Genomic DNA, 24,502 nt, shown 5'->3' on the forward strand with positions numbered 1-24,502 from the left:
AACACAAAATGCTGGAAATCTCAGCGGGTCGGGCAGCATCTGTGGAGAGAGACAGAGTTAACGTTTCGGGTCTGTGACCCTTCGTCAGAACTGGAAAAGTTTGAGATGTAACAGATTCTTAAGGAAGTGCAGGGCCACTGAAAGGGGGAGGGGAGGAAAGAACAAAAGGAGAAGGTCTGTGATAGAAATATAGAAACATAGAAAATAGGTGCAGGAGTAGACCATTCGGCCCTTTGAGCCTGCACCACCATTCAATATGAGCATGGCTGATCATGCAACTTTAGTACCCCAAGGGTGGAAGGCAGGAGAGATTTAAGAGACAAAAGGGACGATGGGCAAAAAGGAAATGGTGATGGCACAAGTTAGGAAACAAAAGATGAGTCTAGATGGGGTGTGAATGGTGGAATCATCACCAGCTGCCATGGGAAGGAGAAAAAAAAGGAGGGGGGGTTACAAAAAAGGAGGGGGGGTTAAAAAAAAGGAGGGGGGGTTAAAAAAAAGGAGGGGGGGGTTAGAAAAAAGGAGGTAAGAGAACAAAATATGGGCAGAGGTTAGGGTCTGAAATTGTTGAACTCGATGTTGGGTCCAGAAGGCTGTAAAGTTCCTAAATGAAAGATGAGGTGCTGTTCCTCGAGTTTGCGTTGAGCTTCATTGGAGTCAGAGTTGTTACTCGATGAACCAATGACATGGAACAGGGTGAGGAGTGTACAATCAAGCAAAGGCATCCTGCGGAGGATGGCACAGTGTGAGAACAACATGAACCTTGAAATTGCAGTTGATAGTATTAGTGGACAAGCACGTAATGTGCACATGTGGCGTTCCTTTGCTATGTTTAAGGGAGGTGCTAATCTTTATTTATTTTAAATGCGTTAAAATGACAGAGGGTTGTCAACCAAACACGCTAAGCTCATTCACTAATATTGGCCACTGCTGCTCCCAGCTTGAAATGTAAAAATGAGCAAAAAGCAGGGAATAGTGTCTCTGGATGAGTGAGAAAAGTGGAGAGTTAATTTCAAATTGCTATCTCTGACTGCCTCTGTAACATGATCCTGGAAATCCCATGAGTCAGGAATTGAGAGATGTTTGATTTCAAATTGTCATGTTTCTTTCATTTTAACTGACGCTACAGGTTTTAAACATACGGCATGTTCTAAATCATCTTAATCTGCTCAATGTCTACTGTGCAGGCCCATTAGTTATGAAATATCCTTAATGTTTAATGAAAGCAATTTAAAAGCATGGTGCAGTATCGCTATGGTTTAATAACTTCTGAAAGAGAATTGGGATATTTAATTATTTTTCACATTGTCACTGGCTGGGGAGCTGGAAGCATAATCGCCCCAGTCTGAAGGGTTTAGGCTAACTTTCTGTGTACATCATCAATTGTAGGCAACTGATAACCTTGGATCACGCAGGGATTTAGGGGGAGAAATTCGGTTGGTTAGTGCCCCCCCCGTTCGCGTCCCCCCGCCCAAGCGCTGTGCTTTCAGCGCCTGCCGCGGACTTCAGTGACGATTTAACGGTAGCGCTGATAGTTTGCGCTGCGCTCGCTAGCCCTGCCCACGTGGTGACATCACCCTGTGTGCATCGGCCCCGTAGCGCCGCGATCGTGAACTTGACTGCGGAACCTGACTTACTTCCGACGGGGTAAGCAGGCGTCATGGAGAAGCTGCTGGGGCGATGTGTCCGAGGGGGAGCAGGTGGGCAGTTAAAATGATGTTTTTCCCCATTAACGCATCTCTCCTAGATGCTGGACTCTGTAATTTAGCTGTCTTGGCTTTTCTGTTACTTTTCGGATGGGCGAGCTGACCTTCCCGTTAGGCGCTGGGATGCCGGTTTCCTAGCGCCAGAACCTCAGCAGCGCTCCCGCGATAGCGCCGCAGGAATCAAGGTTAGCGCCCTGAGAGGGGTGTGGAACGCTTCAGTTAGTGCTCCTCTCCCCACTTGGGGCACTAAAAGTGAATATCCTGGTTGGAGGCGGTAATCTTCGCCTGGTGCTTAATTTAATGACCCGCTGGTGTTATCGCCTCCAACCGGGATTTACTGAAATCCCACCCTTCATGTGGTGATCCCACAAAATGCAACACATGAAATGATGATCTGTAGCTGCCACTTTTGTTTTCTGAATTTCATTTTTTTAGTATTGCTTATGCCAATTTCAATTATTAATTTTTAAAAATAGAACTGCCTTTTAAACAATTACAGTATCTACCATTTTAGAAAGTAAAATGAATATTTGTTGGAACAAAATGCATGTAAGAGACAGCACTTTCATTTTGCTAAGGTGTTAATAGTGTCATGCATATGTATTGTGTGCACTTATGTGTACATACTTGTGTGATGTACATGACTGTGTACTGTACACACCTTTTAGTACACACCTATAAAACGGGCATATCTGGTTAATATACATATGTGTGAAATGTTTTTTAATTTGTTCTCGAGTGTGTGAGATGTCAGCAAGGCTGCCCAACCAATGTCTTGAGAAGGTGGCTGGTGAGCTGCCTACTTGGCAGTGATTCTTTGTACAATTCAGTGGCTTGCTAGGCCACTTAAAGAGGGCATTAAGAATCAACCAAATGGCGTTTGGCTGGAGTCATGCATAGACCAGATTCTTTTATGTGAAGGACTTTAGTGAACCAGTTAGGTTTCTGTGACAATCTGACAGCTTTCCTCGTCATTAGTTTTCTGGTGCCAGACCATTACTAGATTCAATTAATTCAGTTTCACAACTTGCCATGGTGCGACTACACTACTGTGTATTCTACACATGGGAACATCCATGTGTACGATACACGCCTGTGTAAATACATGTGAAATCTGCATAGGTATGAAATGTACAGTTGTGTAATGTACACACTTACAAAATGTACATTAATGTGTAATCTACAGATGTGAAATGTACACACCTATACAATGTACATATCTGTGAAATGTAATTGCCGGCAATATTACTTAATTGAAACGCAGCATATTTGGCAAAGTAGAGCAAATGGATTCTTTGCACAGATGAAGCTGAATATTATTCTGTTTCCTCAGAAATCATTATGGTAGATCTGGTGCAGCTGCGAGAGGACAGAAGGAAACATCGTACTACACCTTGACCTTCACCATCACATTCCTGCACTCCAAGGATGTCTGCTACCTGGCCTACCACTACCCCTACACCTACTCAACACTAATGGTATGGACTTTCTTATAATACATCATGGAGGAGTACTGCATTAAAAGCTAGTGACCACATCGTTCGGATGAGACGTTAAACCGAGGCCCCGTCTGCTCTCTTAGGTGGATGTAAAATATCCCATGGCATTATTTCGAGAAGAGCAGGGGAGCTGTCCTGGTGTCCCTCAATCAACATCACTAAAACCGAATATCTAATCAGTATCAAATTGCTGTATGTGGGAGCTTGCTGTGCACAAATCAGCTGTCACGTTTCCTACATTACAACAGTGACTACACTTCAAAAATTGGCTATAAAGTGCCTTGGGACATCTGATTTCTTTTTTTCTTTCTTTTTTTCCTTCTTTCCTTCTATCTATCTTTACTTCTTTCCTTCTATCTATCTTTCCTTCCTTCCTCAGAACAGGCCACCTGTGTATCATGGCCAGACAAGCCAGCCCCATAACCTTGTATTAAGACGGTCACATTATATTGTAAAACATTAAATTAGAAAATGGAAAGATATTTTCACTAACAAAAGTATGAATGACTTAGCTGTGGAAAGCTATAATTAAATTAGTTGATGACATAACCTGCAAGTGCAAAACTGAACCATTTTGCAGCTTCTCCACCTGCTCGTCACCCTGATATGTCTGTCTCTGCATTGCTGCCCTGGTAATTGTGATACTTTAGGCTTGGTAATCTTTGACCGGCTGGAGCCAGGTTCAGTGTATTGTTTAACTGCATTTTTTTTTTCAGTTTCATTTGGTCTTCTGACTTTGGAATTAGATCCTCTTGGAATGCTGACATATGCCTATGCTATTCCGCAAGATCTTTGGGGTTGATAGCAATTTCTCTGGTCACTTATCTATCAACACTGTTAAATGTGTAAAAAAAACAGCAAATGCTGGAAATACTCAGCGGGTCAGGCAGCATCTGCGGAGAGAGAAACAGAGTTTGGGAGCGATTTTAACACTACTTGCTCAGTTTGGGAGTGATTTTAACCCTACTTGCTCAGTTTGGGAGTGATTTTAACCCTACTTGCTCAGCAAAAACCTGGCGGGTGAGCAGTTAAAATCGCCCTACCCTGTCTGAAAGCCGCCATGATCGCAGCATCTGCAATTTTAACCTGCTCTTCTGAGCAAGCAGCAAGGACAGGCGCCTGGAGCCAACAGGGTCCTTCTTTACATATGCATGTTGCGGCCCGATGACATCATTGAGACCCGACTGTAATTTTAACTCTGGCCTGAGCGGGGAATCCACCTGGAGTTAAAATCGGGCCCCGTAACTTTTCAGGTCGATGGCCTTTCGTCAGATTGTTCCATTCCAGCAAAATCATAAACACATTTTAAGGGAAATTCTTACCCCTTGGAATGGCAGCAGCCAGTGGGCCCTGCCTCAGACTGCCAACTCTCTGAGAATGGTAGCAGCCAGCCAGACCCCGAGTCTGACAGTGAGCTGCCTCAGAGTGGCTGTAGCTAGCGGGCCTCTGAGGCTGACAGCAGAATCACTCCATTGAACTTCTAGGCTCTTTGGTCCTAGTGTCAGCTATGGCTCAGTGGGTAGCACACACGCCTCTGAGCCCAAAAGTTGTGGGTTCAAGTCCCACTCAGTGTCCTAGCCAATATTTATCCCACAATCAACATAACAAAAAAACAGATTATCTAGTTATCATCACATTGCTGTTTGTGGGAGCTTGCTGTGTGCAAATTGGCTGCTGTGTTTCCCACATTACAACAGTAACTACACTCCAAAAGTACTTCATTGGCTGTAAAGCACTTTGAGATGTCTGGTGGTCGTGAAAGGTGCTATATAAATGCAAGCCTTTCTTTTCTAAGACTCAGACATCAATTCTAGCAACCTGATTGCCTGGGTCTGTGTCCTCCCTCCCAGCCACCAGACGTGGCTTTAGCATGATGCTATAAAATGAAAATCAAATTTCAATGATCTACTTCTTAAATACATTGAGCAATGAGTGACATGAAAGATTTTTAATCATTTGGAAATGTGAGCCAGGACGATGTGAGAGCAGCTATTATTTTTACAAAAGAATGTGTTACAGGTGTACTTTAGATTAGATTAGATTTCACTGCAAAATAAAATTGGATTTCTTTCTTTACGTGAAATTATATTGAAATAGAATCCAACATCGGGTTTGTTTCTCAATAAAAAATTTAGATGAATAAAAGGCCATTTCAGATCGTTCTACTTCATAGTGACAAATTATTCTGAATCGCTTGTGCTGTGCAGTGCTAATGTATTCGGGATATTGAAGGTGGTCCTTTTATTTCCTTTCAAAATAATTTGAGCAACAAGAGTAAAATGAATTGTCGTCACATTACAGTCTAAACTCTAACTAGAAATAAGCCTTGAATTTAGACTTACCTGACGCAGGGGCAAGAGTGATAGCAGTGTTAACACTGTACACAGCTCCTCCGCATCCCCCCCCCACCCCCCCCACCTGTAAAGTAGGAAGGAACTTGCATTTATATAGCATCTTTCATAACCTCAGAATGTCTCCAAGTGCTTCATAGTTAATTGAGTACTTCTGAAGCATAGTCACGGTCGTACGGAAGCTTGGCAGCCAATTCACACACATCAAGGCTGCACAACAGTAACAAGATAAATGACCAGCTCTTGGTGATGCTGGTTGAGGGATAGTTTGCAGCCATGGCATCGGGAGAACATTTCTGCTCTTCTTCGAGAAGCGTCATGGGATTTTCTTATGTCCACCTGAGAGTGCAAATGGGGCCTTGGCTTAACGTCTCATCCAAAAGGCACAACCAGGGGCGAGTTCTCTGGCAATCTTCAGCCAGCAACAGTTAATCTTCCTGATTCACATTAACTCGGCCGGTTTTCTGAGGGTGCTGCCTCTTGCTGGGTGCAGTTCCGCAGCCACCAGTCGCTGTGCTGTGCCTCGCCAAATGGCCATCCATGTGCGAGTGAGTCAACCATTGACCTGCAGCTTATGCCTCGTACAATGGCCATTACGCAAGGAATATTTTCTGTTGCACTTTGGGGGCGAAATCGCCCCGATTGGGGGCGGTAACCTTCCGGGGCCGTTTAGCGCCCGATGTGGAAGTTATGCCCCCAACGCTGAACTGAGCTTACCGCCCCTCAAAGGGAGCGGAGCACTGTCTCTGGCGCTCCGCTTGCTTTGGGGGGGCGGGTCCCGGGGCGGTAATGCAGCACTAAGTGCAGTGCTACGCAGATGCTACGCGTAGCGCTAATGCGCTACAACGCCCCTCCCGTGCATGGCCCTTTGGTGGCCGCTACTGGGTCAGCAGCCTGGCACCCAAGACGGAGGCGCAAACAGGGCTATAAAAAGGGGCAATTTCGCTCTGTTTATCTGCATTAGCAGCGTGAGTTACGGCTAAAAATCGTTTTCAATAATGAGCCAGTAGTGGCGGTATTGATGGTAACACTCACACCAAGACCCCTCGCTCACTGGCCTTCAGATGAAACTTGTGTTTACACCAGCCCATTCACTCAGTTGAAGAATGGCATTTGGCTCCAGGAGGACTGAGAACCATAAATGGACAAGAAATTATAACACAGTGCATTGATTTCAAGGTTTCATCTCTATCCTTGTTTCAGACTCATTTGCACCTCCTCGAGGAGTTGCTGAACCCTGATCAGGTTTACTTCAGGCATCAGATATTGTGCTCTACCCTAGGGGGCAACAACTGCCCAGTGATCACGATTACTGCAAGCCCCGGGTCCCAGCCTGAACAGCTGCATCAATTTTGTAAGTAATCAATGTATTTCTTGCTTTCATAGAATGGGTACAGCACAGAAGGAGGCCATTCGGCCCGTTGAGCCCGTGCCGGCTCTCTGCAAGAGCACTTCAGCTAGTCCCACTCCCCCGCCCTTTCCCTGTAGCCTTGAAATTTTTTTTCCTTCAACTCTCTTTTGAAAGCCATGATTGAATCTGCCTCCGCCACCCTTTCAGGCAGTGCATTCCAGAGCCTAAGTTTTTCCTCATGTCACCTTTGGAACGTCTGTCACTCACCTTAAATCTGTCCTCTGGTTCTCGACCCTTCTGCCAATGGGAACAGTTTCTCTCTATCTACTCTGTCCAGACCCCTCGTGATTTTTAACACCTCCATCAAATCTCCTCTCAACCTTCTCTGCTCCGAGGAGAACCAACCCCAGCTCCCCCAGTCTATCCACGTAACTGAAGTCCCTCATCCCTGGAACCATTCTCGTAAATCTTTTCTGCACCTTCTCTAAGGCCTTCACATCCTTCCTAAAGTGCGGTGCCCTGAATTGGACACAGTACTCCAGTTAAGGCTGAACTAGTGTTTTATAAAGGTTCATCATAGCTTCCTTGCTTTTGTACTCTATGCCTCTATTTATGAAGCCCAGGATCTCGTCTGCTTTTTTTTAACCACTTTCTCATCCTGCCCTGCCACCTTCAACGATTTGTGCATACATACCCCCATGTCTCTCTGTTCATGAACACCCTTGAGAATTGTACCCTTTAGTTTCCATGCAGACCTCTTTTCTTATCGCTAATAGGGGCTGATTAGAATTTTGGTGTATCTCACCTAGCTGTGTGGGGGTGTGTGATTTGCTGCCTTATTTGGTATCGCACCCCTTAACCCCCCCCCCCCCCCCACCACCGTCTTTGTGGGGCTGAATATCTCGAGGAGGGGGTGTGGGGTAGCTGTTGCTTTTTCAGTGCAAAAGAGTGCTTTGGGCAACAGATTCCACTAAAATAAGCATCTAGAGTTGGGTTTTCCAATATATATTTTTGCCTGATTTCTTCTTGTATTGGGGTGGGCACAAGGGCAGAATCATGTGGAGATTCAGGCTATATAACAGTGCATTCCTGCCCATCTTAATGCCAATGATGATTTCTCACTGGAGATGACAGTAAGGGCAGGGATTGGCTGTCCAAATCCGAATGGCCATATTATAATATTCAAATAGTGTAGTGATGTTGGATTTCCTGATGTTTACGGCTGTGTCTAGCTCAGCACTAACATTTCAGTACATAAAAGGCATCTAATGTTGCTAAACAGCAGCTGACAGGTGCAAATGAATTTTAAGGCCCACAGAATGGAAACTTTAAACTGCTATAACCGTGTTGCTTTTGAACTGTTCAGAGTCATTTTCCTTTTGTTTTCTTGTTGCTGGAGAATACTGCACCAGAAATAAGAAATAATGTGCATTTATATAGCACCTTTCACAACCTGAGGACACCCCAAAGCACGTTACAGCCAATGAAGTACTCTTTGAGGTGTAGCCACTGTTGTAATGTGGGAAAGGTTGCTGCCAGTTTACGCACAGCAAGCTCCCACAAACAGCAACAGATCATCTGTTTATGACATTGGTTGAGAGATAAATATTGGCCAGGTCACCGGGGGAATAACTCCCCTCCTCTTCAAAATAGTGCCTTGTACGTCCACCTGGGAGAGCAGACGGGGCCTCGGTTTAACATCTCATCCGAAAGACGGCATTTCTGGCCGTGCAGCACTCCCCTCAGTACTGTATTGAAGAATCAATCTAGATTACGTGCTCAGGTCTCTGGATTAGGACTTGAACCCACAACCTTCTGAAGCAATATGGTACCACTGAGCTATGGTACCTTGTGGACCCCACAATACAGCATTCAAATTTCAATCAATCACAGAGGGAGTGATTGTATTTGAATATGGGTGCACCAGTGAGGGAGCAGCACCCCAGAAATATTGGAGGCACTAAAGTCTGAGGTGGTATCAGCCTGTTTTCCCCTTGATGAAATACAAAAAAACTCCCACAGTTAAACAGGATGGGCTCTCCATTAGCATTAATGTTTACGGCCCAGCACTAATATATAAATGAACATGACCCATTTTACAGACAGCGGATGGCAGGAGCGGATTGGGGGTGGGGGGGGGGGGGGGGTGTAAGCTCTGCTGTGCCTCATTTCTGGTGGTAGCGTGGTGCAGACAGAAATTCTAATCTTGGGTATTTATTTTTCAGGAGCTTGCTTTACTGCCCCGAGCTATAAAATGTTCAGACACTTCTTTCCAAATTTTTTCACTGCCCTTTGCCGTTTTCACACAGAGCACACTCATTGAACAAACATAAAACATGAACTTTTGAGGGCTCCAATGATGAATTTGTGCAAGGCAATGGTTAGTGTACAGTTAGAGCACAGTATTGGGTGCGTCATTTTAGAAAGAATATTAACGGGTGCACAGCACAAGATGATCCCAGGATTGGGAAACAATAGTAATGAGGAGAGACTGGAAACACTTGGGCCTAGAAATTCCGTTGGGCCCCGTTTGGGGGCGGTGACATCCGAGAGGCGGAGTATTCTGCGGCAGGCAACGCACCTGTCCCGCCCCGCTCATAAAATTCCCGTTACCGCCCCTGAAAGGAAGTGGAGCGCAAAATAACGCGCTCCACTCCCCCTCTGGGGCGGTAGTGCGGCGGACGGGTTGGGAGTGGGACGCAGCTCTACGTGTTGGGCCGCGATGCGCTGCCGCATAGGAGGGGCACCCCCCGTCATTAAAGGGGAGGGCCCAAGCTGCAAACTCTGCAGTTAAGAAATGGGCCTCCATGGATCACCGGGGAGCGGGGGTTACCGTGCGAACACCCGGCACTCAAGCATAGTACCGGGCTGAACGATTGCGGCACGGATCCCGCGATTGCGGAGCCAATCGAACACTGAAGAAAATCGCCACATTTTGTGTTAAGTAGCGCCCCGCGAGCAGCTGACAGCCCGGTTCATGACCCCTGGAGCTGTCGCTGGCACCGCCCCGCGCAGCTTCAGGGGGCGATGCCCAATTCTTGTTCCGGGGTGAAAACGTGGCGCTGCGCACAGTGATGATGCTGTCATCGCCGGCGCAGTGGAGCGGGGCATTACCGGTTACCGGCTACGCTAAACTCCTGCCGAATTTAGCTGGCGGCATTAATGGCACCGTGCCTGGACGAAAAGTGCCTTCCAGGGGCGCTACCGGGAGTTGCAAGCAATCCGAATTTCCACTGGAGCAAAGAAGGCTCAGAGGAGTTTTAATAGATGGTTTTAAATTCATGGAGGGTTTTGATAGAGTGAAATGGAAAAAGTCAATTTCTTCTGGTTGGAGAGTTAGGGATGAGGCTTCATCAATTTGACTTGTCACTGAAGGTGAGAAGAGATGTTAGGAAAAATGTCTTTATGCAGATAAATCTGGAGCATGAATGCTTTGCCACGGGGAACAGTTGAGGCAGAGAATATTGTATCTTTAAGGGACAATTGGAGGAATATTTAATGCAGAGGAAGATACAGGGCTATGGGAAGACAGCAATGTAATGTAACTACATTTCGATTGCAGTAGCAAAGAACCAGCATGGACAAAATGGGCTGAAAGGCCATCTTTTGGGCTGTAAACCTTTGTGTTTCTGTGGCTCAGACGTTCCTTGTTTCAATCATGTCTTTCCTCTGCACAGCAAATCATGCGGGCTTTTTTAAACAGCAGCAGAAGCCTTCTAGAGCTATGCTACGCACTATTTGTTGTTCCTCCCCCGTTAGGACTGAGCTCTCGGCACAAGGCCCTGTTACTGCCACATGATTAGCACCACTCCATGGCGGCGGGTGCTACGCTTACCAGGATCGCATAGTTCACCTGTCAGTTAGAGGGACTGGGTAATGCTCTAGGTTAGAAAGCTTGGGTGACACATTGGGTTAAAGAGCTGGATGATGCAAAGGGTTAGATGTTGAGAGGATGTGTTCCCTAGTGGGGGAATCTAGAACTAGGGGGCATAGTTTCAGAATAATGGGTCACCCATTTAAGATGGAGATGTGGAGGAATTTCTTCTCTCAGAGGGTTGTGAATCTTTGGAATTCTCTACTTCAGAGAGCTGTGGAGGTTGGGTCATTGAATATAGTCAAGGCTGAGTTAGACAGATTTTTGAACTACGAGAGAGTCAAGGGTTAGGGGAACAGTCAGGAAAGTGGAGTTGAGGCCAAAATCAGATCAGCAATGATCTTATTGAATGGCGGAGCAGGCTCGAGGGGCGATATGGCCTACTCCTGCTCCTAATTCTATGTTCTTAGAAGGATTGTGTTGCATAGTGGGTTAGAGAGATTGGGTGATGCAGTGGGTTAGAGAGATTGGGTGATGCAGTGGGTTAGAGGGACAAGGTTGATGCAGTGGGTTAGAGAGATTGGGTGATGCAGTGGGTTAGAGAGATTGGGTGATGCAGTGGGTTAGAGAGATTGGGTGATGCAGTGGGTTGGAGAGATTGGGTGATGCAGCGGGTTAGAGGGACAGGGTTGATGCAGTAGGTTGGAGAGATTGGGTGATGCAGTGGGTTAGAGAGATTGGGTGATGCAGCGGGCTAGAGGGACTGAGGAGCACTGTAACTTAGACAAAAGGGACTGAGTAGGTTAGAGGGATTGAGTGCTGCAGTGGCATAAAGAGACTACGTGATGGAATGAGTTAGAGGGACTGGTTGGCACAGTGGGTTAAAGTAGTACAGTGGGTTGGAGACATTGGGTAATGCAGTAGATTAAAGGGACTGAGTAAAATAGTGATTTAGTACACTGCCTTTTCACCTATGGAAGTTGAGTTTGAATCCAGACAATCGGTTAACTGTCACCTTGGGCCGAATTAGTGAGTTTTTTCATTAATCAGCTGCACGGACAAGAAAAGTCCCAGGTTTGATTGCCGGTGTCTGTTGGGTTAGCTGATTTCAACTGGACGCTGGTCTGAGTGCTTTCATTGGCTACAGCGCTCCTGGGTTAGAGATAGAGGGCTGCATTTTATGAACCTCGGCGGATCTGAGGTAGGTCCTGACCCCGCTGCTGGCTCCAGCCCGCACTGTAGAATGAATGTCCCCTGATTGGGCTTGTTAAGCTCGCCCCGCGCGTTTCCCGGCCAATTAGAGGAAGCGGGTCTGATGATATCATTTGATGACCCGTCATCAACCAGTTTCCTTAGAAGGTACCATGGGCAACTTTAATTTGACATTTGTGCTGTCAGTGTTCTACAGCATTGAGGTGCTGCAGACACTGACAAGCACTGCACAGGGGTACACAACTGCACCCAGGCTCTCCCATGCTTATGCAGGGAGGTTTTCTTCCTTTCCCACGAATGGCGAAGACCTCTTCAGGAGATCAATGCAGCCTGGTTGCACAGTGCAGAGGAGGGCACAAGCAGGGATGTGGTCAGGAGGACCTGGGTACAGTGCCGCAAATGTTTCAATGATCTCATTATATCATGAAACGTTAGTACAATGTCACACTCACCTTCATCCTGCTGTGCATCTCATCACATCCCCATCACTCTGCCTTCCCTATCCTACTCCAGAACTTACTTACTCACACCCACTTACCTTGCGCCTCCACCCATCCCTCTCTATCTATATTATCACATCCCCATCTCAGCAGCCACCCTTCACACTCACACTTATCCCGGGCCAATCATACCAACTAACAACACACAAAGGTAGGCACTTGGGTCCTTTAGCCAATATTCATGTACATTTTCTGTTAATGTGCTGTCAAACATTGAAATCTTTATTTTCAACTCTTTGCATTCTTGGACAGATTTGTGTGCATCTTTAGAAGTGGCTTAGTGAGTTGCCGTGAATGGTGAGACATAACGGTATCCCGCAATACTGCTGAGTGTGAAAGGAATGCCTTGGGCATTGCAGAGATGCTTTATGATGTTGGTGTGGGGGTGGTGCAGGCAAGCAGGGTGTACAGTGTCAAGTGAAATAAATCTGGCCATGGTGAGGCCATCCCTGGCCTCCCGGGCAGCAATGTGGTCGGGTGCTGATGCCCTGTGTCCTGTGCAGCATCAGTTGATTGCGGAGAAGATTGGTGTTGTTAGTGATGCTGGTGAGCCTGGTGATACTAGTGTTCGGGCTGATTGTAGTGAGGTTCTGAGGACCAAGGTGAGAGAGTATAAAGTGCACCGATGCTGATGGAATAGATGGCAGGTGAAGTAGAGATGAGACAGAAGCGATCTGTCACTGGTGGGAGAGGTAATGAGATCAGACTGGATGGAGACTTATGTAAAGACGCAGCATTTTGAATATGTAGGGGACATGCAGTTTAGAGAAGCTAGTGATTAAGGGAACATTTCTCAATCAGCTGAGAGCTTTGACTTGGCATTTGAAGCTGTCAACTCATCAGCTGAAACAATGGCTGGTGACCTCCCGCCTCAGCCTAGGCACAGCGGGAAACTGGTGGGTGACCTGTCAAATTCAAAAAGCTGAGAGAAAAACATTGTTAAATGGCTGTAAATAGGCCACTACTTATTTTAATTGCCTCCTCTGCCGTTGCATGTCGGGTCTGGTCAGCACTGACATACCCGACGTTTGGTAAAGGTGCGTGGTGACGGGTTCACAGCAGGGTCCCGACCCACTGGGGAAAAAAAGCAATTTCCCACCTGACCCACCACCGATCGCACTTGTGAACCGCCTGCATGATCCAAGCCAGAGTGTGGGAAATGGAAATATGTTGCACTGGTGCAGGAGATGTTTTTCGAAAAGCAGGGCTGAGGCACATTATTGGGCCAATTCGAGGGAGCTTTACTCTGCATCTAACTGCTGTACTTACCCTGGGAGTGATTTATAGGGCAGTGTAGAGGAACTTTACTGTGCATCTAACCCGTGCTTTGCTGAGCTTTTGCAGCTTATTACTGATGCTCAATGCCTGAAGTAGAATCAATTGCATTCACAACACTCAGATCCGTCAACCTGTTGGATAATGAAAAACCTACAGGAAAATTAAAACTTGTTTTGTGCCTTTTGCTTAAAATTATTTTTGTCAGTAAAAATGCTTTAATGTCTGGTTGTGACTATGATCTGACCACAAACAATTCTCTGGAAAATAGCTATCAAACATTTCACAGAACGCGCTGCAGTTTTTACAGTGGCATATTTCATTCTGTCATTATATTATTGGCCTTCCCTGAACTCTCGAGCTACTGTTATTTGCCTAATGAAAGGAGTTGTGTAGGATTCTGCGGCAGATTTATATCAAACTGCTGCACATTTAGACTTCACTTTCCCCTCAAACCCAATCTACAGGCTGCTTTGTTCTGAAAATTGATATTTCAGTAACAGTGGTGTGATGTGAAATACAAGAACACCAGTCAGTCTCACTTTTTTCTGCTTGACTTCCTCCATTTTTTTCATCACCAGAACATTATCAGCATTCTTTTTGCCAATCCCAGCCTGAAACATTGAACCCCGCCAACACACAGGCGCTCAAACAATTATATCCGTATCATCCATTTCATTAGGCTCTGCACTTTTAGAAAATTGATTCTCGCTCAGCCCCTGACCTCCTTATTTACTGAATAAGCCTTGAACCTTAACAGCCCCAGTCATTGGGGACGTGAAGCAAACAAGTCACGGATTTGAAAAATTGAACAAACTAATATAATCACTAGGGAAAACATGTATGTTTCACAATTAGTATAAAGACATAAGGGGGAATAAGTGAATAGTGTGGTAACCTTGGGTAGCTGTTGAAAGTCATCTGATGCCAGTGCACATCAGAGTGGTATTATTTGAGCAACGAGAGAGCAATGCAATGAAAGAAAGAATGACTTGCATTTATATAGCGCCTTTTACAACCACTGGACATCCCAAAGAGCTTTACAGCCAATGGAGTACTTTTTGAAATGTAGTCACTGTTGTAATGCACACAGCAAGCTCCCACAATCAACAATGTGATAATGACCAGATAATCTGTTTCAGTGATGTTGATTGAGGGATCATTATTGCCCAGGACACTGGGGATAACACCCCTGCTCTTCTTCACAATAGCGCTATGAGAACTTTTACGTCCACCTGAGAGAGCAGACGGGGCCTCAGTTTAACATCTCATTCGAAAGACGGCACCTCCGACAGTGCAGCATTCCCACAGCACTGCACTGGAGTGTCAGCCTAGGTTTTTGTGCTCAAGTCTCTGGAGTGGGACTTGAACCCACAACCTTCTGACTCAGAGGCAAGGGTGCTACTCACTGAGCCACAGTTGACACACGGGGGTGGGGTCAGGGGCGGAGGGGGGTCACACTCCAATATTACTCCGCTGTCACATGGGAAAGAATCATGAGCGGACAAGTATCATTGACCAATAGATCATGAGCAGAGGTCCCACTCCTCTCGGGCGCGGTTCATGAGTGGGGTCATGTATCAGTACCTCTGGGGTATGGTTCACAAGAAGAGGTCGTGCTCCCATACCTCAGCCAACTGGTCATTCTTCACATTTTATTCTCAATAGTGAGTGTCGGCAGGATATTTGATCACGATAAACGTCACAACTGAACCTGATCCTGTCCTCAAACTGATTCTACATAGACGCACTCTCCAGGGAGACATTCGCGGGATAGTGACAAAGTGTATGTACCCTGGCTGATATTCTCTTCCCGAGCCTGGTAGAATGCTACTCACTGAGTCACAGCTGACAATGTAGTATGAAAGGCCAGGAAAATGTAGAGTTTAGCCTCAGTGGTTGGGATAAAAGTAATGATATTTGTATTTATTTTATTGTATATTGACTTTAATTGAATTAATTTCAGCTGTTCAATACCAGGACCTGTTTAGCAACTGGTTAGACTTGGTTATTTGCTGCTATGCTATACGGGCTGATGTGAGCTATTAATATTTTAATTAATATTTTAGTGTTAACTTGGTTCATGGGTTCAAACTCCACTCCGGCACATGACCAATAGAGACATTGCGAGAAATGGAGAGGCTCTATTGTAACTGTTCACCCGCTCTGTTCCCGCTCAGCGGGGAGATTTAAAATTCCCCTCGAATTTAGCTTGGCATTGCAGTACAGTTCTGAGTGAGTGGTGCATTGTCAGAGGTCCAATGAGATGTTAAACAAAAGTCCTGGCTGTTCAGTTGGATGTAAAAGATCCTCTGGCATTATTAGAAGAAGAGACGGAGTTCTCGGAATATCCTGGCCAATTATTGCCATCATAACTAGATTATCCAATCATTTACCTTAGTTGTTGTTTACGGATCCTTATAATGTGCAAATTGGCTGCTGCATTTGCCTACATAACAGCAGTGATGTCAGTTCAAAAGTAATTCATTAACTATGAAGCGTTTGGGGATGCCCTGAAGATGTCACAGGTGCTATATGTACGTAGATGGTTTTGAAGAGGGAAGGGAATAGCCAGAATCATTGAATCTTATAGTACAGAAGGAGACCTTTCGGCTCATCGTGCCTGTTATGGATCTTTGAAAGAGCTATCCAATTAGTCCCACTCCACTGCCCTTTCCCCATAGCCCTGCAAAATGTTCTCCCCTTCAGGTAGTTATCCAATTCCCTTGTGACTGTTACTATTGAATAACTCACTACGTAAAGAAAATGATCCTCACCTCTCCTCTGGCTCTTTTGCCAGTGACCTTAAATCTGCGTCAGGTTACTAAACCTTCTGCCACTGGAAACAATTTTTTTTAATTTACTCTTATCAGAACTGTTCATGGTTTTGAACACTTCTATTAAATCTCCCCTTAACCTTCTCTGCTCGAAGGTGAACCCCAGCTTCTCCAGTCTCTCCATGTAACTGAAGGCCCTCATACCTGACACCTATTCCAGTAAATCTTTTCTGCACCCTCTCCAAGGCCTTGACATGTGTCCTAAAGGGTGGCACCCAGAATTGGACACAATAATCTAGCTGAGGCCTATACAGTGATTTATAAAGGTTTAGCATTACTGCCTTGATTTTGTATTCTATGCGTCTTTTTCTAAAGTCAAGCATCCCGTATGCTTTTTACCAGATTTCTCAACTTGTTCTGGCACTCTCTGTTCCTGCACCCCCATTTATATTCTTCCACCTCATTCTTCCTTCCAAACTGCATCACTTCACACATCTCTGCATTAAATTGCATCTGCCATGTGTCTGCCCATTTCACCATTCTGTCTATGTCCGCCTAGAGTCTGTTACTATCCTCCTCACTCTGTACTAAATTCCCAAGTTTTGTGTCAAATACGAACTTTGAAATTATGCCCTGTGTATCCAAGTCCAGGTCATTAATGTAGATCAAAAATAGCAGTGGTCGAAATACCGACCCCACTGTACACTTTCCTCCAGTCTCAAAAACGACAGTTTACCATTACACTCTGCTTTCTCTCCTTTAGAACATAAGAACATAAGAATTAGGAACAGGAGTAGGCCATCTAGCCCCTCGAGCCTGCTCCGCCATTCAACAAGATCATGGCTGATCTGGCCGTGGACTCAGCTCCACTTACCCGCCCGCTCCCCGTAACCCTTAATTCCCTTATAGGTTAAAAATCTATCTATCTGTGACTTGAATACATTCAATGAGCTAGCCTCAACTGCTTCCTTGGGCAGAGAATTCCACAGATTCACAACCCTCTGGGAGAAGAAATTCCTTCTCAACTCGGTTTTAAATTGGCTCCCCCGTATTTTGAGGCTGTGCCCCCTAGTTCTAGTCTCCCCGACCAGTGGAAACAACCTCTCTGCCTCTATCTTGTCTATCCCTTTTATTATTTTAAATGTTTCTATAAGATCACCCCTCATCCTTCTGAACTCCAACGAGTAAAGACCCAGTCTATTCAATCTATCATCATAAGGTAACCCCCTCATCTCCGGAATCAGCCTCGTGAATCGTCTCTGTACCCCCTCCAAAGCTAGTATATCCTTCCTTAAGGAAGGTGACCAAAACTGCATGCAGTACTCCAAGTGCGGCCTCACCAATACCCTATACAGTTGCAGAAGGACCTCCCTGCTTTTGTACTCCATCCCTCTCACAATGAAGGCCAACATTCCATTCTCCTTCTGATTACCTGCTGCACCTGCAAACTAACTTTTTGGGATTCATGCACAAGGACCCCCAGGTCCCTCTGCACCGCAGCATGTTGTAATTTCTCCCCATTCAAATAATATTCCCTTTTACTGTTTTTTTTCCAAGGTGGATGACCTCACATTTTCCGACATTGTATTCCATCTGCCAAACCTTAGCCCATTCGCTTAACCTATCTAAATCTCTTTGCAGCCTCTCTGTGTCCTCTACACAACCCGCTTTCCCACTAATCTTTGTGTCATCTGCAAATTTTGTTGCACTACACTCTGTCCCCTCTTCCAGGTCATCTATGTATATTGTAAACAGTTGTGGTCCCAGCACCGATCCCTGTGGCACACCACTAACCACCAATTTCCAACCCGAAAAGGACCCATTTATCCCGACTCTCTGCTTTCTGTTAGCCAGCCAATTCTCGATCCATGCTAATACATTTCCTCTGACTACGCGTACCTTTATCTTCTGCAGTAACCTTTTGTGTGGCACCTTATCGAATGCCTTTTGGAAATCTAAATACACCACATCCATCGGTACACCTCTATCCACCATGCTCGTTATATCCTCAAAGAATTCCAGTAAATTAGTTAAACATGATTTCCCCTTCATGAATCTATGTTGCGTCTGCTTGATTGCACTGTTCCTATCTAGATGTCGTGCTATTTCTTCCTTAATGATAGCTTCAAGCATTTTCCCCACTACAGATGTTAAACTAACCGGCCTATAGTTACCTGCCTTTTGTCTGCCCCCTTTTTTAAACAGAGGCGTTACATTAGCTGCTTTCCAATCCGCTGGTACCTCCCCAGAGTCCAGAGAATTTTGGTAGATTATAACGAATGCATCTGCTATAACTTCCGCCATCTCTTTTAATACCCTGGGATGCATTTCATCCGGACCAGGGGACTTGTCTACCTTGAGTCCCATTAGCCTATCCAGCACTACCCCCCTAGTGATAGTGATTATCTCAAGGTCCTCCCTTCCCACATTCCCGTGACCAGCAATTTTTGGCATGGTTTTTGTGTCTTCCACTGTGAAGACCGAAGCAAAATAATTGTTTAAGATCTCAGCCATTTCCACATTTCCCATTATTAAATCCCCCTTCTCATCTTCTAAGGGACCAACATTTACTTTAGTCACTCTTTTCCGGTTTATATATCGGTAAAAGCTTTTACTATCTGTTTTTATGTTTTGTGCAAGTTTACTTTCGTAATCTATCTTTCCTTTCTTTATTGCTTTCTTAGTCATTCTTTGCTGTCGTTTAAAATTTTCCCAATCTTCTAGTTTCCCTCTAACCTTGGCCACCTTATACGCATTGGTTTTTAATTTGATACTCTCCCTTATTTTCTTGGTTATCCACGGCTGGTTATCCTTTCTCTTACCGCCCTTCTTTTTCACTGGAATATATTTTTGTTGAGCACTATGAAAGAGCTCCTTAAAAGTCCTCCACTGTTCCTCAATTGTGCCACGTTTAGTCTGTGTTTCCAGTCTACTTTAGCCAACTCTGCCCTCATCCCACTGTAGTCCCCTTTGTTTAAGCATAGTACGCTCGTTTGAGACACTATTTCCTCACCTTCAATCTGTACTACAAATTCAACCATACTGTGATCACTCTTTCCGAGAGGATCTTTTACTAGGAGATCATTTATTATTCTTGTCTCATTACACAGGACCAGATCTAAGATAGCTTGCTCCCTTGTAGGTTCTGTAACATACTGTTCTAAGAAACAATCCCATATGCATTCTATGAATTCCTCCTCCAGGCTACCCCGTGCGATTTGATTTGACCAATCGATATGTAGGTTAAAATCCTCCATGATTACTGCCGTTCCTTTTTCACATGCCTCCATTATTCCCTTGATTATTGCCCTCCCCACCGTGAAGTTATTATTTGGGGGCCTATAAACTACACCCACCAGTGGCTTTTTCCCCTTACTATCTCTAATCTCCACCCACAATGATACAACATTTTGTTCATTCGAGCCAATATCGTCTCTCACAACTGCCTTGATATCATCCTTTATTAACAGAGCTACCCCACCTCCTTTCCCTTCTTGTCTATCTTTCCAAATCGTCAGATACCCCTGTATGTTTAATTCCCAGTCTTGGCCCCCCTGCAATCATGTTTCTGTAATGGCCACCAAATCATACCCATTTGTAATGATTTGTGCCGTCAACTCATTTAGCCAATTCTGTATCCACCCAGCCACTGCCCCTTTACTCCCATAGGCTCCAATTTTGCTAACAAGTCTATTATGTGGCACTTTATCAAATGCCTTTTGAAAGTCAATAGACACAACATCACTGTTCTACCTGCATCAACCCTCTGTTGTTTCATCAAAAAATTGAATCAATTTTGTCAGACACAATTTGCCTTTAACAAATGCGTGTTGGCCGTCATTTATTAACCCACGTTGTTGCCCCAGTTTCTGGTCTCTAGAAGGGCTCCCACCACTCACATTAGGCTGACTGGCCTGTAGTGACCGGGTTTATCCATCTCCCCTGTTTTGATCAGGGGTGTAACATTTTTGTTGGGGGGCACTTGGGCAGATCTTCCATCCGGCTCCCCCTACCGGCATGAGTCAACATATGTTCTCTACAGGAGCCCTAAATGTTTACTAAACTAAGGTCATTATTCCTGGAGAAAATGCTTGAGACACTGGAGGTTGAGTAGGATTTTCCGGTTTTGTTAATTTTATGTACACTCCTTGGGTTGAGTTTTCAACTTGTGGCTGAACATTTCAGATCAGCCGCCTGTTACAGAAACCACCCAATTTTCATTTCCGTCGATTTTGGCTGATTTGTAACACCAGCTTTTTGCCCGAGCAGAAAAATTCTCCCCTTCTGTGTGCAGTGCAGGGAAAAGAAGTCACTTCCGTAAATGTCCCAAGAGGCAAATTAGATATACAGGGCTAGAAATTCTCCTCGTTTGCACCCACATTAGCGCCTTTCTGGGGGAGGGGGGGGGGGGGAATAATGGGACACGACCGACTTTGCGACCGGGCGCGGCACGAGTAGCAACGCCCACGAAATCCCCGTCGAGGTTTGCAGCGCCACAATCTCCTGCGCCTGGAGATCATGACGTCATCATGGCGTGCATTGCCCCGGACCCAAACTTCGGTTCCGCCCCCTGCAGCATCGGCGCCTGACAACACCGGCAGCTGCAGGAGGCGTTGTTGGGGAGACTTGGGGAGCGGTAATTAATGGTAAGGCCGCCTGTGTCAATAACCCCTTAGGTTCTGCTTTCAGCATCTCGCTGAGCTGCGACTGATCAGCCTTGCCCTCTGTTAGCGAGCTTGTGGCTGATCGTCGCGGATCACGGCTGCTGTCGGGGAGGAGGGACATTGATTTCACTCAGAGCCTGCAGCGATGACCCTTCCCTTGAAGGGAGGGAAGGAGCCTCCGATCCCAGCAGCGTTGCCCTCGACATCGGGCAGCGCTGCACCGTTATCGGCTTTAGCGCTCCAAGGGAAGTGGCAGCGCTTGATTTAACGCTCCACTTCCTTCCTGGAGTGCTAAACCGGGCATCCGCGTTGGAGTCCCTCGCAATGTGCCCGCCGTTACTTTTCTGCCGCCTCAAAAGTTACTGCCCCAAACCAGGCACTGTGCAATTTCTCCCCCTTTGTTTTGTACCCACAGTCTTCCGGCAAAAGATTTGTGATGTGAAATGATAAACTGAACCGGAGATGAAAACAAATACTGATCAGTTACCCTGCTGTATCTCACAGGGAATCGCCAATACATGGTGCTGACGGCCCGAGTCCATCCTGGGGAGAGCAATGCAAGTTGGGTCATGAAGGGGACACTGGAATTTCTCGTCAGTAATGACCCCATTGCTCGCAGCCTGCGGGATTCCTACATCTTCAAAATCATTCCTATGCTGAACCCTGATGGTGTCATTAATGGTTGGTGAGTAGAAGCAGCGGGAGATTGATGTTATTACTGTGCCCTCAATTAGAAGCGGCTTCTGTTAAGCTCTTCGTTACTCTTTACAAACCCCAGAACATTCACTCCTGTAACCCAAGCTCAGCGTTTACAGGTGCCTCACTAAAACATTCACTGTACCCAAGCCCTGATATAACAGGAACTGTCTGTAGCTCCTTTACTAAAACATTCGTTATCCTGCACTCTCACTATACTACACTCCCCAAGGTGCCTTCAGCACCAGCTCCCAAACCCGTGACCGCTACCACCTAGAAGGACAAGGGCAGCAGGAACATGGGAGCATCACCACCTCCAAATTCCGCTCCAAGTTACACACCATCCCGACTTGGAAGTATATCGCCGTTCCTTCATCGTCGCTGGGTCACAATCCTGGAACTCCCTCCCTAGCAGCACTGTGGGTGTACCTTCACCACATGGACTGCAGCGGTTCAAGAAGTTGGCTCAAGGGCAATTAGGGATGGGCAATAAATGCTGGCCCTGCCAGCGATGCCCACATCCCATGAACGAATAAACAAAAACCTCTTACTATACTACACTTTCACTGTACCCCGAGCCCTGATCTATAGCAGGGTGTTTACAACTCTCTCATCAAGATAGAAATCAAAAAGGCCTTTCATTTATCTAAAACTATAACACCCTCCGATAGTTTCCACCTCAACCTGAAACTGTCACACACGAGACACAGTCTCACGCTTATCCTTCCCCTTTATCACGAGCGCCTGTATTTCTAAACTATGAAAAACGTGTGCTGACTGAGTAACCCAATATTAACCGACAAAAGAGCAGAAACTGCAAAAGGAACCATGATTCAGTATGGCACGGTCCAACCCGTTGAGAAGTAAGCAGCTTTCAGGATCGGGGAAATTACAGGAGTGAATGTGTCCGTGATCATAGCTCTGGTTAAACACACTGAGCTATGCTTGTTTTAAGAATGACACATGAAAAGGTTGTCTCTCATCTCGGACGCTTGGGGCGTCAAGAGACGAAAGTAACTGAGTAGCAATTAGTCCGAATGTAGACTGGAATTTTACAGACAGTTGAACAGTGATTTCTGTCATAGGCAGAGCATTGATGAAGGTTAAGTAAGTTGATGAACAGATTAATATTTTCCTCTGTTAAACTACAAAATAAAGAAAAGACTTGAGGAATACAAAATAATTTTCGGAATGAATACTGAAGCCCGGGGGCATTTGATACTGTGATTGATTGTGAGTGCACTTTGAAAAGCCCAGGGCTGGATTTCTGTAATTAGTGAGTGTTTGGGTAATACTGTTCTCACCATTAAAACATCCACGTTCACACATTCTGCCTGATGTTTTACTGTTGCACTCCAGACAGTTAATCAGATACAGAAGCTGCCAAACGCTTGTGATGGGGAATAACCAAGGGCTTTCCATCTCTCAGGAAATACAAGGTCCCATTGCAGTGGTGCAGTGAGCTAGCAATAGAGTCCTGTTATCTCTGGAATTGGGCTTCAGCTGAACTTGTATTATTTCGCAAATGACTAAATGTGATGTTTGTATCAGGCGGATTGCTCCCAACGTGGGGAGTGGATAGAATTTTGGGGCTTTTTTTGAGAGGAATCATGGTTCCTTTGTATGTGATAACAATCGATAAAGTCCCTGTGCCCTTCACATCTCAGATTTAACACAAGCCCTGCCTTTCAGCTGTATTTCAATTTGGCTGTTTGCACAAAGTTTTGAACTTATTCACTTGCTGAATTTTCCTGATCAGTCATTCAAGTGGATTTGGAAAAAAGCTGAAGGTTTCCTTTAGAATACAGACTATTCCGAATACATTCCTGGGTTCCACCACTGTTACTCTCCTTCAACAATTCCTGGATCCACCCCATCTCCACTACTGATTCGAAACTTGGTCATTGGTCTGTGGCTGCTGACTCCACATTGTCCACTAATGGACTTCATCTCAACATGGCCTTCTGGCCCCAGACTTTAACTTTGGACGATGTCATATTGCCTCCTCCCTGAAGGAGCGCTGCACTGTTGGAGGTGCCATCTTTCGGATGAGATGTTAAACCGAGGCCCCGTCTGCTCTCTCAGGTGGACGTAAAAGATCCCATGGCACTATTTCGAAGAAGAGCAGGGGAGTTATCCCTGATGTCCTGGCCAATATTTGTCCCTCAATCAACAGAACAAAAACAGATGATCTGGTCATTATCATATTGCTGTTTGTGGGAGCTTGTTTGTGCGCAAATTGGCTGCTGTGTTTCCTACATTGCAACAGTAACTACACTCCAAAAGTACTTCATTGGCTGTAAAGCACTTTGAGATGTCCGATGATCATGAAAGGCACTATATAAATGTAAGTCTTTCTTTCTTTTACTTGTGAAAGTTTGATCGAGTTGGAATATTAGATATTTCTTGGTTTTCGTTTGTCAGAATAGCTGCATCGTGAAGCGTTGCCATGGCGACATTCGATCATTCCAACATACCGGTCGGTAATTAAGAGTGGCTAGAGAGCCGACTTGGACTATCTCGCCAGGGTCTAATCCAATCGTGAATTATATTGATTTCATTAATCGGTGTTCGGTGTAGTTCGTGTAGGTGTTGATGTGGAATCGTTTCAAGGTGAATTATAGAAATTAAAATTAGATTCCCAACGTGATCGTGAG

At 45.5% G+C, this 24,502-nt stretch overlaps 1 protein-coding gene across 1 annotated transcript in view; it reads left to right on the plus strand.

Annotated features, from left to right (window-relative positions):
- Positions 1 to 24,502, plus strand: part of LOC139227586 (cytosolic carboxypeptidase 4) — a 267,409-nt gene that overhangs the window by 120,514 nt on the left and 122,393 nt on the right. The window contains exons 16-18 of the mRNA XM_070858449.1: positions 3,040 to 3,184; positions 6,760 to 6,910; positions 21,654 to 21,834. Coding sequence (XP_070714550.1) covers positions 3,040 to 3,184; positions 6,760 to 6,910; positions 21,654 to 21,834 — 477 coding nt within the window. The remainder of the gene's footprint in view (positions 1 to 3,039; positions 3,185 to 6,759; positions 6,911 to 21,653; positions 21,835 to 24,502) is intronic.

Source organism: Pristiophorus japonicus, chromosome 17, assembly GCF_044704955.1.
Source record: "Pristiophorus japonicus isolate sPriJap1 chromosome 17, sPriJap1.hap1, whole genome shotgun sequence".
Taxonomy (NCBI): Eukaryota; Metazoa; Chordata; class Chondrichthyes; family Pristiophoridae; genus Pristiophorus; species Pristiophorus japonicus.